This window comes from Myxine glutinosa, chromosome 6 (genome assembly GCF_964187855.1).
Source record: "Myxine glutinosa chromosome 6, kmMyxGlut1.1, whole genome shotgun sequence".
In the NCBI taxonomy this organism is placed as follows: domain Eukaryota; kingdom Metazoa; phylum Chordata; class Myxini; order Myxiniformes; family Myxinidae; genus Myxine; species Myxine glutinosa.
The window spans coordinates 72,171,424-72,190,489 of record NC_136266.1 but is presented as its reverse complement, the minus strand read 5'-3'; the positions used below and the strand labels follow the sequence as shown (position 1 = coordinate 72,190,489).

Sequence of the window (19,066 nt, the reverse complement as noted above, 5' to 3'; positions counted from 1 at the left end):
TTTTCTGTGCTGCAATGTCTCCATTGTTAAAACTTGGAGTTGAAAAAGTTTTTAAATTCCTAAACTTGTGAAAGTCCTGATCAGTTGTGAAATGTCTACCTTGGTTCCATTAAATCCCTCTTCTTCGTAACGACGTTAAACTTAAAGGTTAAACCCCATTACAAGTGTGTTACCCACTAAAACCCCATTACAAGTGTGTCACCTGCTAAAACCCCATTACAAGTGTGTCACCTACTAAAACCCCATTACAAGTGTGTCACCCACTAAAACCCCATTACAAGTGTGTCACCCACTAAAACTCCATTACAAGTGCATTTACATTACATGTAAAGTATCTCGACAAACTACGATCAATTGTCGTACGCGTTTATTCACTCTGCCGTTCAAGGCCCGATTCACAGCAGCGCCATCCGAGCTCTGGCATAGGGATACAACCCGGTCCCGGTGTAGGGATACAACGGTGAACATTTGCACTGCATACATGACATCCTCCCCTTTAAGTCCAAAATTACCAAGAGCAATACGTGCTAGATTTCCAGAATTGACATTTCAAAAGCAACATTTCCAAAACGTGAAAATATGTGTGCAAACGGTTATGAGAATAATGAAAATACATGAAAATAGAACGTGTCAACGTGAAAAAAAAACATCTTCAAAGATTCAACCGGTTGGGTGCTTTTCTCTCACGCATTGAGCGTCGCGGTGTACCAGTGGATACAGAGTCCGAGGTGATTCCTTTGGGTCGCGGTGTACCAGTGGATACAGAGTCCGAGGTGATTCCTTTGGTCTCCACGAAGGGTGTAGCGTTTGCAGAGGTTTTCGGGGCATCCGAGCCGGCTGGAGTGGCCACGACGATCTCCGGCAGTGGCGGGTCGAACTGTTGTCCTGACTGTGACGATGCTACAGGCTCCATCGACTCACAGTGACGGTAGGTTATGTGGTCCTGATGTCGACGAATTTCGCGGCCGTCCTGCAGGCGAATCACACTGGACAGTGGACCTGGCTTCTCGATGATGTCCCCCGGTAGCCACGTCGCACCTGCACCAAAATTTCGGGCAAACACTGGATCTCCAATGTTGATACATCGACTGTTGGACGTCTTATCGTGCACCACTTTTGATTAAGCTGGCTCTGATAAACATTTGATGATATGTCTGGTTTGAGATTGTCAAGTGTCGATCTCAAGTGTCGTTTCATCAATAACTCAGACGGAGCTGCACCGGTTGTTGATTGTGGCGTGATGCGGTATTTGAACAGGAGACGAGACAGCTTTGTTTCCAGGGTTCCCTCCTGAAGTTTCTGCAATCCGGATTTGATGATTCCCACGGATCGTTCGGCCAAACCATTTGAAGCCTGGTGATGTGGGCTGACAAACTTATGTTTGATGCCGTTCCGACGTGTGAACTTGGCAAACTCGGTACTGGAAAAACACGAACCGTTATCACTCACGATCATCCTGGGCAGACCATGAGTGGCGAAACAGCGTCTGAGTCTTTCGATGACAATGGCTGACGTAGTACCACGCGTCACATAGGCATCAATCCATTTTGTGTGCGCGTCCGTAATTATTAGAATCATGCTGCCGTTAATAGGCCCGGCATAATCGAGATGTAGGCGATGCCACGGTTCGCTGGGCCATTCCCAGGGATGCAGTGGCGCTTTCGCAGGTGTATTCCGGGTGCTCTGGCAGGGGTAACAATGTCGAACATGATGTTCGATATCAGCATCAAGATTCGGCCACCACACATAGTTTTTGGCGAGTGACTTCATCTTCACAATCCCGGGGTGACAGTCATGGATTTCATCCATGACCCTGGAACGCAGATTTTTCGGGATCACGACACGACATCCCCAGAGTAGGCAACCATTTTCCACGCTGAGTTCGTTTTTACGTGCTTTAAAAGCCGCAAAATCTGGGTCACCCTCAGGTAGCAAATGCCATCCAAGGTGTACAGCCTGGACAGTTCTGGACAGAACGGGGTCTCGTCGAGTATGAGTGCGGATCTGGCCGGAATCGACAGCACAATCTTCCAGATGATCCATCAGTGCGATAATGGATCCTGGTGTAGGCGAATCATCAACGGATTCTGGAAGGGGTAACCGACTCATGGCATCTGCATTTGTGATAGACGAACCGGGCTTATAACATATGGTGTAGTCATAAGCAGCGAGAAACAGGGACCAGCGGATGATCCTGGGTGGTAGTGTGTCAGATGTCGCCTTAGTTGGACCAAACAGACTGATCAGCGGCTTGTGATCAGTGCGAATCATGAAATGATGTCCAAGAAGGTACTGGCGAAATTTGCCGACGCCGAAAACGATTCCCAATCCTTCCTTGTCAAGTTGGGAATAGTTTTTCTCTGCCGGGGACAACGTTCTGGATGCAAATGCAACCGGTCTTTCCGTACCATCAGGCATCACGTGTGATAATACACTCCCCACTCCATACCGACAGGCATCGCATGTCAGCACAAGATCCTTCTCTGGATCAAAATGAACGAGAACATTGGACGATTTGAGCAGATCCTTAGAGGTCTGGAATGCTGATTGTTCAGTAGACCCCCAGCTCCAGGAGACTCCTTTCCTCAAAAGCCGATAAAGGGGGCCCAAAACGTCGGTCACATTCGGGATGTAACGACCATAGAACTGAAGCAAACCGAGGTATGACTTCAATTCGGTCACATCTCGTGGAGAAGGAGCATCCTTGATAGCTCGGACTTTCTCATCTGTCGGGTGTAGACCCTCGGCATCAATCGTATGACCCAGGTACGTGACTGATGGCACCATAAACTTGCACTTGTCTCGACGCAAACGTAGGCCGGAGTCCGAAATCTTCTTCAGAACTCTCTCCAGGTTCTGTAGATGTTCCGCGTCCGTACGACCAGTAACCAGAATATCATCCTGGTAACAAACGACGTTGCATTCGGCGGCAAACAAACTGTCCATGACACGCTGATAAATTCCAGGTGCAGATTTCACTCCAAAACTAAGTCGGTGGTACCTGTACAACCCACGATGCGTGTTGATGGTAAGATACTGTTTCGAATTCTCGTCCAAGCAGAGCTGTAGATAGGCGGATTTGAGATCGAGTTTCGTAAAAGTTTTGCCTCCCGTGAGACGAGCATAGAGGTCTTCGATCCTCGGGATTGGATATTTATCCAATGAAGAACACCTGTTCATGGTCATTTTATAATCTCCACATATGCAGATGGACTGGTCCGATTTTATGACCGGAACGATGGGCGCCGCCCATTCGGCATACTGGATTTGCTCGATGATCCCCAGATTTTCAAGATGATCCAGTTCCTTGTCAATCCGCTCACGCAGGGCGAAAGGGACTGGGCGAGCCCTGCAAAATATAGGATTGGCATCCCGGTCAACCCTGAGTTTAGCCGTATGTCCTTTCAAGGTTCCAAGCTCATCCTTGAAGACATCCGGGTACGTATCCAGCACATTTTTGAGTGTGTATGCTACGGTAGGAGAAACGTTGGCTGCCCGGAGTTGATGAATGCTTTCCCACTTCAGTCGAATTATGCTCAACCAGTTCCTGCCGAGTAAGGAAGGGCCCTTTCCAGGAATGACGATCAGGGGTAGGTGAAACTCACGGTTATCATAGCCCACCGTGACGTCACATGTACCGCAGGGAACAATCTTCTCACCTGTATAGGTGGAGAGTCCATAGGTAGTAGGTTTCAGATGGGGTCGGTCAGCATCACTCCACAGGTTTGTGAAAACGGCATGGCTGATGAGCGAGACGGCTGCACCAGTGTCGACCTCCATTTGCAATGGTCGATTGTTGACGACAACATTGGCAAGAAGAGGGTCCCGCCTATGGTGAGAATCAATATGAAGCAGGTCATACGATTCTGAGTTGTCGGAAACAGAGCTCACCTGGTCAAGCTCGGGTTCCTCCGAACCGATAAACTGATGAATCTTGTCAGCAGCTTTTCCTTTTCCCGATTTGCGAGTGATGCAAGCTGGAGCAATATGGCCAGTTTTCGAACAGCAATGGCAGGTGGCATCTTTGAACCGACACGTCTCCGGAGGGTGCTTTCCGTTGCACCGAAAACAGTTGTTGTGGGTTTGAGACTGCACTGGCTTCTGACGAGGAGCCTTGTTCCAACGTTTTGGCTGAACATGATCCAACCGATTCACAGCAGGGCTGGTACCAGATGAGCGAGTGGCACCGATGCTTGTAGCGTTGCGGTCAGCACTTTCCATGGAAATGGCGGTGTCTCTGGCATTTTGGAACGTCAGTCTTCTCTCAGCAAGCAGGCGTCTACGAGTGCGGTCATCGGACATGCCAACCACCAGCAAATCACGAAGCATGTCATCGATCGTGTCCCCAAACTCACACAGATGTGACAGTTTTTTGAGGTGTGCAATGAAGTCTGCGATCGACTGACCTTGCTGCTGTCTGCACATGTAAAAATTAAACCGACACAGGATGACTGAAGGAGATGGATTGCAATGTTCCTTCAAAGCGGCCTTGAGCTCTGCATACGTGAGCTCCTGGATTGTCCGAGGCCGAATCAGGTTTTTAACGAGTGTGAACGTCTCACCTCCGCAAACAGACAGGAAGACGGCCTTCATCCGGCCTTCGGTCGCGATGCCGTTCGCCTCGAAGTAGAAAGACAACCGCTCAGAATACGTGTCAAAATCCCCCTCATGAGGGTCGAATTCATCGATATGGCCGAAAGATGTCATGGTCTAGATGTTTATCCTCGTCGCCATGTAAAGTATCTCGACAAACTACGATCAATTGTCGTACGCGTTTATTCACTCTGCCGTTCAAGGCCCGATTCACAGCAGCGCCATCCGAGCTCTGGCGTAGGGATACAACCCGGTCCCGGTGTAGGGATACAACGGTGAACATTTGCACTGCATACATGACAGTCGTGTTCAAGGGGTACAGTAACTGTAGTGATTTGTGCGGTGTATTGTACACAATGACGTTTCATTACCAAAAGTTAACATTTTTGTATTGGTGCATAAATAATCCACGTGACGACTGACATCAGCACTTAATCTCATCTAAGTTGAAGAAGAAGGGGTGGAAAATTGACGATGCCATCGCATTTCTGAATGACGTAGGATAAGGAGGAAGTGTACAGTCTCTGATTGCCCCAGGGGTTGAACTCCTTAATTTCGTGGCTTGGTTTTGTTTTCCAGTTGAAAGACTTAAAGTGAATCCTCATCTTTTAGAAACCTTTTTTTTTCTTCAAAATATATATGAATATATATGTCAATATTGAATAACGATTCAGGGTAAGTATATAAATGTTTATTTATTCCTTGTGTGTTCTGAAGCATCACTGCGTCCTTCCTCCGTTTTGACTCATTTTTGAACTTTATGTAAAACTTCGTCTTCCTTTTTCTGTGCTGCAATGTCTCCATTGTTAAAACTTGGAGTTGAAAAAGTTTTTAAATTCCTAAACTTGTGAAAGTCCTGATCAGTTGTGAAATGTCTACCTTGGTTCCATTAAATCCCTCTTCTTCGTAACGACGTTAAACTTAAAGGTTAAACCCCATTACAAGTGTGTCACCCACTAAAACCCCATTACAAGTGTGTCACCTGCTAAAACCCCATTACAAGTGTGTCACCTGCTAAAACCCCATTACAAGTGTGTCACCTACTAAAACCCCATTACAAGTGTGTCACCTGCTAAAACCCCATTACAAGTGCGTCACCTGCTAAAACCCCATTACAAGTGTGTCACCTGCTAAAACCCCATTACAAGTGCGTCACCTACTAAAACCCCATTACAAGTGCGTCACCTACTAAAACCCCATTACAAGTGCGTCACCTACTAAAACCCCATTACAAGTGCGTCACCTACTAAAACCCCATTACAAGTGCGTCACCTACTAAAACCCCATTACAAGTGCGTCACCTACTAAAACCCCATTACAAGTGCGTCACCTACTAAAACCCCATTACAAGTGCGTCACCTACTAAAACCCCATTACAAGTGCGTCACCTACTAAAACCCATTACAAGTGCGTCACCTCCTAAAACCCCATTACAAGTGCGTCACCTACTAAAACCCCATTACAAGTGCGTCACCCACTAAAACCCCATTACAAGTGTCACCTACTAAAACCCCATTACAAGTGTGTCACCTGCTAAAACCCCATTACAAGTGCGTCACCTACGAAAACCCCATTACAAGTGCGTCACCTACTAAAACCCCATTACAAGTGCGTCACCTACTAAAACCCCATTACAAGTGTGTCACCCACTAAAACCCCATTACAAGTGTGTCACCTACTAAAACCACATTACAAGTGTGTCACCTACTAAAACCCCATTACAAGTCACCTACTAAAACCCCATAATGCATTACATAGTAGTGGTGGTTGGCAGACTTGAAGTTCAGGAGAGAACACGATGAGACAGGCTCACGAAGACTGTCTTGATCACCTGAGTGTTACTGTAAGCTGATTGTGACTTCTCACACAACACAGTGACTTCAAGATGGCATCAGATGCCATGGCCTGTCAGCATCCCCCTATATGTGAGGATCATGATGCTGGACAACTTTATGGAAGCATGGACTCCAGTGATGCTCGTTTTCCGTTCAACAGGCAGGTGTCAGGCCAGAAACGTGACTGGAGGAGTAACAGTTTAAATTGTCCCACCTGCAATGGCACTGGGCGGATTGGTTCAGGTACTTTGGATGAGATTTAATGCGACATTTGTTTGCACCAATGATGTACTGCACTTTGAATTACGCTCATTGCTTAGCTTAGTTTCTGATGCTTTTAAAAGCCATGCCGATACAGTAGCCAACTAAAGCATGAATGTAGACTATACGCTGTGCTTGCCAAGCGAAAAGTAACGTATGCGTACATACGTATACGTACGCATACGTATTGTTACGGATTCGTCACTTCCGTTGTTGTGGTTCCCATCCACTGTAAACTTTTTTGGTTGCATGTCATTATTGTTATCGTTTAAGTGAATTGGAGATAACTGTTTTCAAAAGGTAAAAAAAGTTAGTGTTTTAAAAAGAAACCGGAAATCGGATCGTGAACCGGACGAAGAGGAGGAAGAAAAGGAAAAGGAGGCGGAGCAAGTGAGGTCGGAGAAGGAGCCGAGCTGCGTTGAGGTTTTGAGCAAACGATAGCGAACGGGGGTCACTAGCGAACTTTGGGGTTTCCTGGGAAAGGGATTCCTGCGACAGAGTTGTTATCGCTGTGACAGATAAACCTGCGTGACAGGTTTTGCGGTTGATTCCGAAAAGAATCATTGGAGTGCCGATACGTCTCGAGAACGGACCGTTGGCCATTTTTCCTCGCGCCTGATTTCGCATCGCTCCAGGTTTTTCACCTCGCTCCAACCATTTCAACGCATCCAGACGTTAACCTGGTGTGTGTGTGTAACGTGGATTTTGAGTGGGAATTTGCGGTTCGCCGATTGGGAGCCGTTGAACATCCATACCCAAACGTGTGATTTTCCAGTCGCCTCTTGAGGGTACCTTTGCCCATCTTTGGCAGTGTGACTGTCAACCGAACGGGATTCTGGTCTCGATACAATATCGTTCTGACGATCACTGGAGCGTGGATCGACTTTGGTTTGAAGCTGGGACAGAGACATTGGGAATGTTATTTTCGCTAACTTGGAGCACAGTGAGTTATATTGTACAAAACTGATGGTACCATCATAGGAATGATATATTGGTTGTACAATTGATTAATATTGTTTTTGTGCTGTTATTATTGTGTGATCTTAATACAATACTTGTTTGTTGGTAACAATTGGTGTGGTTTCACCATTGATCTTTGACACACAGAATAACACATCTTTCTGCCGTGACTCCTCTCGGGGCTCGGAGGTACACCGTGACCGGGGTTTGGGGAGGAGCACGTAACAGTATGTACGTGTCTGTATAAAAAAAAAAAAAAATTCTCCACATCCGTTGGTCATCTCATATCGAGTTTGTCAGTGATAATTGTGATGTAGGTCACGTGGTATGGGCACCATCTTAGAAAACTGAGACTTTGGACATCTACATCCAAAACTGCTCCATGGAATTTTTTTTTGAAACGTGGCTCATTGTAAAGAACTCTGCATGGGGAATAAGTGTTAACAATGAAGTCATTGGTGCCTTCATTATGACATCATTCGACAAGTACAATGCTTAATCCGATCAGTTTGAAATTTTGTGAGCGTGATCTACGCAACAATTATATTGGAGAATGTAAGTTTATGATGTCATCGGTCATGTGGTCTGGCGGCCATATTGGATCAAAGAAAAAAAAACAACCTTAAAACACAGAGTTGGCTCGCATCAAGTCACCTGCATGGGGTAGGTATTCTATGAATACCATCAAGTTATATATAATATGGTTGGACAAACTACTTTCGTATGCAGTGCCCTCAATAAGTATTGAAACAATGAAGTCAAGTTTGGTATTGTTGCTATATTCTCAAGAAATTTGGTTTTGAGATCAAAAGATGAACATGAAGCAAGAGTACAGAAGGTTTGCCTTTTTTCCTTGGTATTTCTATGCATATAATGTTTTACATTGCAGTAAAACATCACTTTTTATGTTCAGTCCCCCTATTTTAGATGAGCATAAGTATTGAAACAAATGGCTGACAGGTGTTTCCTTTTGCTCAGGTGTTTCTTGTTGCATTGATCGTTCACACATAAAAGAGCTGTGAATGTCCAGTCTTGGTTTTAGCCTTTTTTGCCTTGGGAGTCAGTCGGCATAAACCAAAATGAAGACCAGAGAACTGTCTATGAAAGAAATGCAAGCAATTTGGAAGCTGAATGAGCAGAATAATTCGATTACAACCATAGCACAAAATATTGGGCATAGCAAATACAACAATTTGGAATATCTTGAAAAAGAAAGAAACCATTAGTGTATTTAGCAATAGACAGCAGCCAGGTCGGCGAAGCACAACAACTGAAATTGATGACAGAAAAATTATCAGAGCTGTGAGGAAAAACCCTAAAACAACTGTCAGGGATATCACCAACAACTGCCAGAGTGCAGTATCGCAATGTACCGTTCACAGGAGATTTTGAGAGCAGAATTACAAAGGCTACACCGCAAGATGGAAACCTCTCATCAGCACCAAAAATAGAAAGGCCAGATTGGAATTTGCCAAGAATTACAGAGGTGAGCCAGCAGAGTTCTGGAACAAAGTTTCACGGACAGATGAGACCAAGACAAACCTTTACGAAAGCGACGGAAAGGTGAAAGTGTGGAGTAAGGAAGGAACTGCATATGATCCAAAGCATATTACCTCACCTAAGAAGCATGGTGGAGGTAGTGACATGGCTTGGATTTTCATGGTTCCCTCTGGAACTGGCTCGCTCATCTTTATTGATGACTGGCAAAAGTACCCGGCATTGCCAGGCAAAGCAGAGTCGTTTTGTGCCGGGAATATGAAGAGGGGGGTGGGGGGGGGGGGAGATGGAGGGTTTGGGAGAGATGGAAGATAGAAAGGGAGTGGGAGGAGAGGAAGGGAAGGGGAAATAAGAAAGGGGAGGAGGGAGGGTAGGGGAAGGTGGAGGGGCAGAACGAGGAGTGGTAGTGGGGTTGAATGGGAATGGGAATGGGGAGGGGAGGGTAGAGGACAGAGAGAGGGGGTGGAGGATAGGGGAAGAGAAGAGTAGGAGGAGGGGAGGATAAGAGGTTAGGGGAGAGCAGAGACAGAGACAGACAGGCGAGGAGAGATGTAATTATAGATATCACTAATTATGGCAACAGCAGAATGAATTCAGAAATGTACAGAAACATTTTGTCTGCCTATGTACAATAAAACGTCTCCAAACTCATTGGGCAGTGCTTTAACATGCATCAAGACCACGACCCAAAACACACCACCAATACAACCAAGGAGTTCATCAGGGTAAAAACGTGGAATGTTTTAGACTGGCCAAGTCAATCTCCTGATTTACATCCAATGGAGCATGAATTTCACTGACTGAAGAGGAGACTAAAGTCAGAAACCCCCCAAATCAAACAACTGAAAATGGCTGCAGTGAAGGCTTGGCAAAGAATCTCAAAGGAAGATAGCAAGAGTTTGGTGATGCTGATGGGTCACAGGCTCGATGCAGTTATTACATGCAAGGGATATGCAACCAAATACTAGATATTGTTACGTTTGTAGGGGGTAGGCAATGATTACCTTAGAGCCAGGTAGAATGGTATAGGTAGTGTGCTCTGACTGTCGTCAAGATGAAGAAACCCCCATGTACATAAGTAAGAAATTTGTTTGGACCGGATGTCGTATAAGCGCGTATCTTTGTTCCCATCACGAGGGGTGGGGTTATGTTAATTAGCTAGGGATTATGGGTAATTCATCCCCTGTATGTAATGGCTTCTGTTATTTTTTCCTCTGTTCCTTATGACACCAGCAGCACACACACATGCTAAGAAATCGCGCATTTATAACTAAATAAAAGCAACCGGAACAAGACATTTAACAACACCGCTGGCACTGCCAGCAGCCACATTACCACATCAAGCAGGTGGGCCCGTAAGGCCACGCCCTGAAGAGCAGCGATTGGTCAGGACACCAAGAGCGATGAGATGGCACTAGCTGATAGGAGCAGACACAGAGAGATCGTTGGATGACGTCAGAGCCTTGAGTACAAAGGATTTGGAGGGCGGACATTTTCTCTCTCGTTTTCTGGGTTTGGTGGCGAGCGGTCGTCTCCCGAAATTTTGGCTTCTCGTGGTTTTCTCTCTCCGGGCTGGCCTCCGTAGCGAACGGTCACACTTACCATGTCTCTTGAGCTGGACTTGGAGGTGTTGGTGGAAGGCGGATGCATTTGCGTGCTCTCTTTACACGGGGTTCCGATTGAATGCATGGCCGCATTTTATTTTCCTTGGCACGTCGGTGTTGGTGCACAAGATCGACAGAGACAAGCGGTGGTGAGTGGAACGGTAGCAGCCTGCTGACTTCGCACTCTGCGGCAAGAGGAGCGGACTGCACAGCGAGGCTGAGTTTCCGCTTGCAGGCAGTGCAGCCTGTGGTTCCCGCGCAAGGACGTGGAGGCCTGTGACGATCCGGGACGATTCCTGACGATCTTCAAGAGCCGCTCAGAGCTAAGTGCCCACACTAACACCTATTTATTTTCCAGTTATTTGTTCCCTTTGTCTGTATTTGAGTCTGTGTGGGGACGTCTCATTTAGGAATCATAGTTTTTTTATCGTGCATAATTTTGTTACCGTCATTTCTTTAATAAAGATGGTGAAGGGACAGGTGAAGTGAATATGGTGAAGGGTAGGCAGGGACAGAAATACAAGTTTGTGTGGCAATGGTGCCCAGAAGGCGTGAATGGTGTTGGTGTCCTGTTTTCTGAGGAGTTTGTAGACAGTGTGGTGAGTGTGACCAGAGTGAGTGAAATGTAGATGATGGTGAAAATGATGATTGGAAAGCTCTTCGTGAACGTCACCTCGGGATATGCTCCGCAGGTTGGTCGGAGCGATGAAGAGAAGGACAAGTTCTGGTGTGCGATAGAGAAGCTGATGGAAAACGTGAAAGATGAGGAAGTTGTTGTGGTAGGAGGAGACCTAAATGGACATGTGGGAAGGAGTATGGATGGTTTTGAGGGAGTTCATGGGGGTTACGGATATGATGTGAGAAATGGAGAAGGTGAAAGGATTTTGGAGTTTGCTGATGGAGCTGATTTGTTGATTTGTAATACTCAGTTGCAGAAAGAGGATAATAAGCTTGTTACATACACGTCAGGTGGGTCGACAACAACCGTTGACTACCTGATGGTGCTTAGGCGAGATAGGGGGCACCTCCGGGACACAAAGGTGATCCCGGGGGAGGAGCCGTTGGTCTGTTGGGAGCCGTTGGTGAGGTATGTTTGTGTGCTTCCCCTTCTCTCCCCATCTTATCTTCCGCTCCCTCTTTTTATATATTTTGTTTGTCTGGTTGATTTGTTTGTGAAGTAAATGTTAGCTCTTTCACGAGCCTCGATTCAGTATACAAAAAAAAACCAAGAAAAAACAAAAACCGAGGCACTCTGAAACATGGGGGTGGGATGATGAAGTTGGAAAGAAGACTGACGAGAAGAGGAAGAAGTTCATGGAGTGGCAGAAGGCGAAGGGTATGGGGGCAGAAAAGGCAGAACATGAAAGTTATCAGGCAGCCAAGAAGGCTGCAAAGAAAAAGGTAGCAAAGGCGCATGAGGCATGTAGGAAAATGTTTGGAGAACGCTTGCATTTGGAAGGGGGGTCAGAGAGCGGTATTCAGGATTGCAAAGCAGATAGCGAAAGAGAGGTGTGATGTGATGGGGGTGAGTTGCTTAAAGGATGAAGTGGGACAAATCGTTATGGACCCAGATGGAATTAAAGGAAGATGGAAGAGATATATGGAAATACTGTTGAATGCAGAGAATGGATGGGATGGCAACATAGAGAGTAACCCAGTTTTAGGACCGGCAGAGAAGATAACCGAGAAGGAAGTTGAGGAAGCGATAAAAGCAATGAAGAGTAGAAAAGCGGGAGGGCTGACGGGAGTTGTGGGAGATATGTTGAAGGCAGTGGGAAATTGGGGTGTGAAGAGAATGATAGAGATCTGCAATCTGGTGGTGAAAGAAGGCTGCATTCCAGCGGATTTGGAACTGAGTACCCTCATCCCTCTATACAAGGGGAAAGGTGACCCTCTGGACTGTGGCTCGTATCGAACGATAAAGTTATTGGAGCATGGAATGAAGGTATTGGAAAGGGTGTTGGAGAGGAGGATAAGGAAGAAAGTGAAGATTGACGAAATGCAGTTTGGATTTATGCCAGGAAGAGGAACGACAGACGTGCTTTTTATTGTGAGGCAGTTGCAGGAGAAGTAAATGGAGAAGAGGAAGAAGTTGTTTCTTGGGTTTGTTGATCTGGAGAAAGCATTCAATACGTTTCCACGTGAAGTAGTGACATGGGCATTGAGGAAGTTAGGAGTGGAGGAATGGTTGCTCAGAGTAGTGATGGCAATGTACAAAAGAGCGCGCACAGCGGTAAGGATGAAGGACGGGAACAGTAGTGAGTTTGAGGTGAAGGTGGGAGTGCATCAGGGGTCGGTACTTAGTCCACTACTATTTGTAGCTGTGATGGATGTGCTGGCTCGGAACGTAAAGGAGGGTTTACCGTTGGAGTTGTTGTATGCAGATGATCTGGTGTTGATCGCAGAAAGTATGGATGGACTGAAGGAGAGGATGAACAAGTGGAAGGAATGTATGGAGATAAAAGGTCTGAAGGTGAATATCAGAAAAACGAAGGTGATGGCAAGTGGTAAAGCATGTGGTGAGGTGGAAAGAACTGGGAAGTGGCAGTGTGCTGTGTGCAGGAAGGGTGTCAGAGTGAATTCCATTCAATGTACAATGTGCGCTGAGTGGGTTCATCAAAAATGTAGTGGTTTGAGAGGGTCATTAAACAGTGTGGCAGCTACATTCAAGTGTAAGGTGTGCACAGATGGAGCTGCAGATGGAGGAAATGTTGAGTTGGATCCTGGTAAACGGCGTGAAGCTGGAAGGTGTGAAAACATTTTGTTACTTAGGACACATGCTGAATGGAGAATGTGGATCAGACTCCAACGGTTGCGAGAGTGAGATGTGCATGGAAGAAGTTTCGGGAACTGAGTGGCGTGCTGACGAGGAGGGGAGTGTCGTTGAAGCTGAAGGGAAAGGTGTATGCTGCATGTGTGAGATGTGTTATGATTTATGGGAGCGAGACATGGGTAATGAACGTAGAGCAGCAACGAAGGCTGGAAGGGGTGGAAATGCGAATGGTTCGGTGGATGTGTGGAGTATCGTTGAGAGAGAGGAAGACAAATGATGAATTGCGAAAGATGATGGGAATAGAGCCTGTGATGGATGATGTGAAGAGAAACAGTTTGAGATGGTTTGGTCATGTGTTGAGGAAGGATGAAAGTGACTTGTTGAGAAGAGTGATGGAAATGAATATAGAAGGAAGTAGAGGACGGGGAAGACCGAGAAAGACTTGGCTAAAGATGGTCGAAGAAGAAATGCGTTCAAGGGGGTTACAAGGGGAGATGCAAATAATAGGGCAAAATGGAGAAGATTGTCATGGGGACCGCAAGGCTCACCCCAACTCTAGCAGGGAAAATGGCCATAAAATGCCTGTTGTTGTTGTTGTATTTCTTTAATAAAGCCGGTATTTTTGCACAGTTAAATCCTGTTTCGGTTTTGAATTAATCATAATAGGTGCGAAGATGACCGGTGGACCCGTGCAGGTATGCGCTCGCAGCTCTTCCCCCCACTCTTCCCCCCGCACGTAAAATGAAGGTACACCATTGGATTGAACGCCTTGGAGTTAAAGCTCGTTTGGTCATCCGTGTCGCCCTGCGTGTTCACTACAAGATAGACACACGACAATATTATACTCCATTAATTTACTTCAACTTAATCTGCTCCAATACTTATGCTTACCTAAAATGGAGGAACTGAACATAAAAAGTGCTATTGTTCCACAATGGTAAAACATATATGCTTTGAAATACAAATAAATAAAAGCTGATCTTCTCTACTATTGCCTCATATTCATCTTTTGATCTCCAATGTAAGTTTCTTGAGTATATAGCAATAGGAACAAATTTCACTTCATTGCTCCAATACTTATGGAGGGCACTGTAGTTGTTAACCTTTGCAGAGAGGTGAATGCAAATTATTTTTCCTTCATTAGCTGGACTGCATCATTCTTGAAGGAATTATTTTGATGTGATGCTCACGTAGTGTGATAAACAAGCTCAAAAGCGTAGTTTAAAGGTTAATTGACTTGTAGCAGCGGTACTCCAGATATTCATTCATGCACACTACACATGGTGTATCCATCTTGTTTGGTTGTTATCCTTGGGCTTTGTCGTCATAACCTGCTGTTCTGATTTTCATTATAATTATTTTATGCAAAATCATTGGCCATTTCTTACAACTTCTTGATTATAGCATTAATAGTGTGCCGTTGTCGTTATTTCCTTTAACACTCAGAGAATGCACAATCGTTGCCCCACACACGCGAAGGGGAAAGCAGGGCTAAGCAATTGGTTCACTTATATCTGTTTGTCTCTCTACAAATGTCAATTTATAATGGAGGAACAACTTCATTTCAATTGAATGTTTTATTTTTAACACGAATTACAAAATAATCTTGTAGTTTAGCAGTACTTCGGCTCTGAATTCGTCCCGATCGTGCATGCCCAGGGAGGAGAGGGATAAAAATAAAAATTACTCTGTCTGGCAGTTAAACAAAATAGAAAATCATTGCAAACAGCAAACATACTGGGTTTAAGGATGTCATAAAGGACACAAACAACAGGCACGAATAACCAATGTAACGTGTTAAATAAGGTGGTGTAAAAGACACTGCATCAATGGCAGTAAACTTACGGAATTTTTTTTCTTTGACCTTTAAAATCTTTATTTTATTTTATTTGAATTATAGACTTGAACACAGTAGAACACTTGAATCGCCTTTTTCGTACTTTCAAACCCCTTCCGTAATAGCAGTACTTGGGCAAAATATTATGGCATTTTAGTCATCACGACCAATCAAATTTGCAACTCGTAGACCCCGCCCATGCCCTTGTTGTTTATACACTTGGATTACATTTCCAGTGGGTGTGTTGAAAGGTGGACAAAATTGTTCTGAGTGGCAACACGTGTTATTGTAAATCACCTGTCTTGGGGTTTCCAACGTGTCCTGTGTTCTAGATTAATTATGTTCAATATGAAGACTATACCGGTTTGCTAATGATTAGTTATAAATACCATCTGTGTGATCACGTGATTCCCTCCCCTCCCCCACCTTTTTATTGGGATTATACGCAACACCTGGCACAGTGTACAGTCCCGAGAGTCAAAATGTCAGACCTGAAGCCTTGTCTGCTAGGCAGATCCACTTGTTGGTGTTGTCTTCTTTTGTTAATTAAATTATGGATCTTCCAGACCCTAACCAGATTGATGGCTGCTCCTGCCATATGCAACTTAACCAGTTAACAATCACATATTTATCTTAACCTTAACCATCACATATTTATCTTGCTTTTCTTCTTTGCAGAGAGAGCCAATGAGCTGGTGGCTCTTATTCCTTGCAGCGACAAACGACTAAAGCCAAGGAGACTGTAAGTCTTCTTGACTCTCTATGGCCCTTATCCTATTTGGGTTGTAAACTTTGTATTTCTGGTCCAATCTTTGTGTCCATTGCTATATAAATTGCGATGTTAAATAATGCATAGTTAGTAAATATATAATCGAACATACCATGTATAAATTGCGGTTACATAATGCATATTTAGTAAATATATAATCGAACATACCATCTATAAATTGCGATGTTACATAATGCATAGTTAGTAAATATATAATCGAACATACCATGTATAAATTGTGATGTTACATAATGCATAGTTAGTAAATATATAATCGAACATGCCATGTATAAATTGCGATGTTAAATAATGCATAGTTAGTAAATATAATCGAATATACCATCTATAAATTGCGATGTTACATAATGCATAGTTAGTAAATATATAATCGAACATACCATCTATAAATTGCGATGTTAAATAATGCATAGTTAGTAAATATATAATCGAACATACCATCTATAAATTGCGATGTTACATAATGCATTGTTAGTAAATATATAATCGAACATACCATGTATAAATTGCGATGTTAAATAATGCATAGTTAGTAAATATATAATCGAACATACTATGTATAAATTGCGATGTTACATAATGCATAGTTAGTAAATATATAATCGAACATACCATCTATAAATTGTGATGTTAAATAATGCATAGTTAGTAAATATATAATAGAACATACAATCTATAAATTGCGATGTTACATAATGCATAGTTAGTAAATATATAATCGAACATACTATGTATAAATTGCGATGTTACATAATGCATAGTTAGTAAATATATGATCGAACATACCATCTATAAATTGCGATGTTACATAATGCATAGTGAGTAAATATATAATCGAACATACCATCTATAAATTGTGATGTTACATAATGCATAGTTAGTGAATATATAATCGAACATACCATCTATAAATTGCGATGTTAAATAATGCATAGTTAGTAAATATATAATCGAACATACCATCTATAAATTGCGATGTTACATAATGCATAGTTAGTAAATATATAATCGAACATACCATGTATAAATTGCAATGTTACATAATGCATAATTAGTAAATATATAATCGAACATACCATGTATAAATTGCGATGTTACATAATGCATAGTTATTAAATATATAATCGAACATACCATCTATAAATTGCGATGTTAAATAATGCATAGTTAGTAAATATATAATCGAACATACCATCTATAATTTGCGATGTTACATAATGCATAGTCGGTAAATATATAATCGAACCAACATACTGTGTTTTTGGCAAAAACTCATGATGAAGCGAAGAATATAAATGTGTGACATCACTTTGATGGTGGACAAAAATGATGAGGCGCATATACTTATTTACTTATGAAACAGATCGTTGAATATCATTTTCTGGTATATTCAGCATATCTGGTGTATTAAGTCTTTTGCAACAAATTACCATGCATAAGTTAGTCCTATAGGTTGGACAGTGAAGTGGTACATGCAGGTTGTGGATTTAGGAAGAGAACCAATGGGATAGCATGTAGAGGAGACTTTTCATCTTTAGTGAGATTGAGACTTGCTGCAGATCGATCTGAGAAAAAAAATAAAGATAAATACCAGACTCTGTGGTGCAATGGCTAGAGAGGGTCTGATCTGAGTCTGGGAGGTAGGAGGTTTGGACTCCCCGGCCGAGTTGGACCAAAGACTTGAATTTAATGGTACGTGCTGCTTCCTTGCTTGATGCTCAGCATTTCAAAAGCAAAAAGCATGGACAAATGACCATATGTTGGCAACCATAGCCTGGCTTTTATGGACCTAAAGGCATCCTCTTCCATTGAAGTTCCTTGTAAAATAACTCATTTTGTTACAATAGTTCACAAAACCTCTATTGGTAAACAATTAGCAGATCTGACGTCTCTTTTGTCATTGTAAGAGATCGTTCGGATTTTACATAAATTTCCATTTCCTTCCTTTTCTCCCTCTATCCTACCTTCCACCTACATGTCACTCGATGGCTCCTTTCATTTTTCACAAATTCTTTATTGTGCTGCGTTTTGCCCAAAATGTCTTAATTTGCAAAGGCAAGTCTTGGTGAAATTATTTTAAGGAATACATTTTTTTTAACACCTTCTAGTGAAAGGCTTGGAAAGATAGTCTTCATCATGAAGGTTAGTGTCGATCTGCGTTGGAGAAAAGGTGGAATGGTGGATGGAATGGAAAGGACGTTGATCGAGGTGTGGAAAGCAAGAAGCAGCTCGCGTTATCGCGCGTTAACCCATCATCGGAGCAAAACATGATTCTATAGTTCCAGGTTGAAATGTAGCAATTCTGTTCTTGAGCTCTTTGTACTTTCGAGCTTTTGTTAACTCCACCGCCGAAGGTGGGCAGAGGTTGTGTTTTCACCCTGTTTGTCTATCTTTGAGCAGGATATCTCAAAAAGTTGTAGACGAATTCTGACTAAACTTGGTGGGTAGGTTGGGTGTGTGACAAGGACGAAATTATTAGATTTTGGTGAAGATCCGGATCCGAATACTACAATTTTAAGTGATTCTTCACCATTGAGAGACAGGGCCAAAATATAACACGATATATAGAACGATATTTCAAAATGTTATATACGGATTATGACAAAACTTGGTGGATTACTTGGGTAGGTGACAAGAGCAAGCTGATTAGGTCTTTGTTCAGGTCCGGATGCAGAGCCGGCCTATCGGTGGGATAATAATTGTAAACTGTTCAGCCTGGAGGAGGTATGCAAACTACTGAATGCCATTCTAGTTTTGCGTGCAGTATTGCAGTACTGCTCCTTTTGCAAACAGTTGTGGCTGAAATAGAAATGGTTAGTCGGATATGAGTTTGTTTGCATCCAAACGCTCATTTGCACACAGCTCGCCACAGACACACTAATTGGTGATAACACAGCACGAGTCACCCCTACTGTGGTA

General features: G+C 43.5%; 1 protein-coding gene across 5 annotated transcripts in view; it reads left to right on the top strand.

The window, feature by feature from the left end:
- Positions 1-19,066, top strand: part of LOC137429966 (transmembrane protein 106B) — a 74,012-nt gene that overhangs the window by 1,078 nt on the left and 53,868 nt on the right. For 2 of the 5 annotated variants that reach the window (XM_068120378.2, XM_068120377.2), the window contains exons 2-3: positions 6,469-6,671; positions 16,039-16,102. In XM_068120378.2, the coding sequence (XP_067976479.2) occupies positions 6,479-6,671; positions 16,039-16,102 (257 nt within the window). In that variant the 5' untranslated portion in view covers positions 6,469-6,478. Of the gene's footprint in view, positions 1-5,097; positions 5,269-6,468; positions 6,672-16,038; positions 16,103-19,066 lie in introns of those variants that run through there. The other 3 variants (XM_068120376.2, XM_068120379.2, XM_068120380.2) reach the window with 3 other exon arrangements.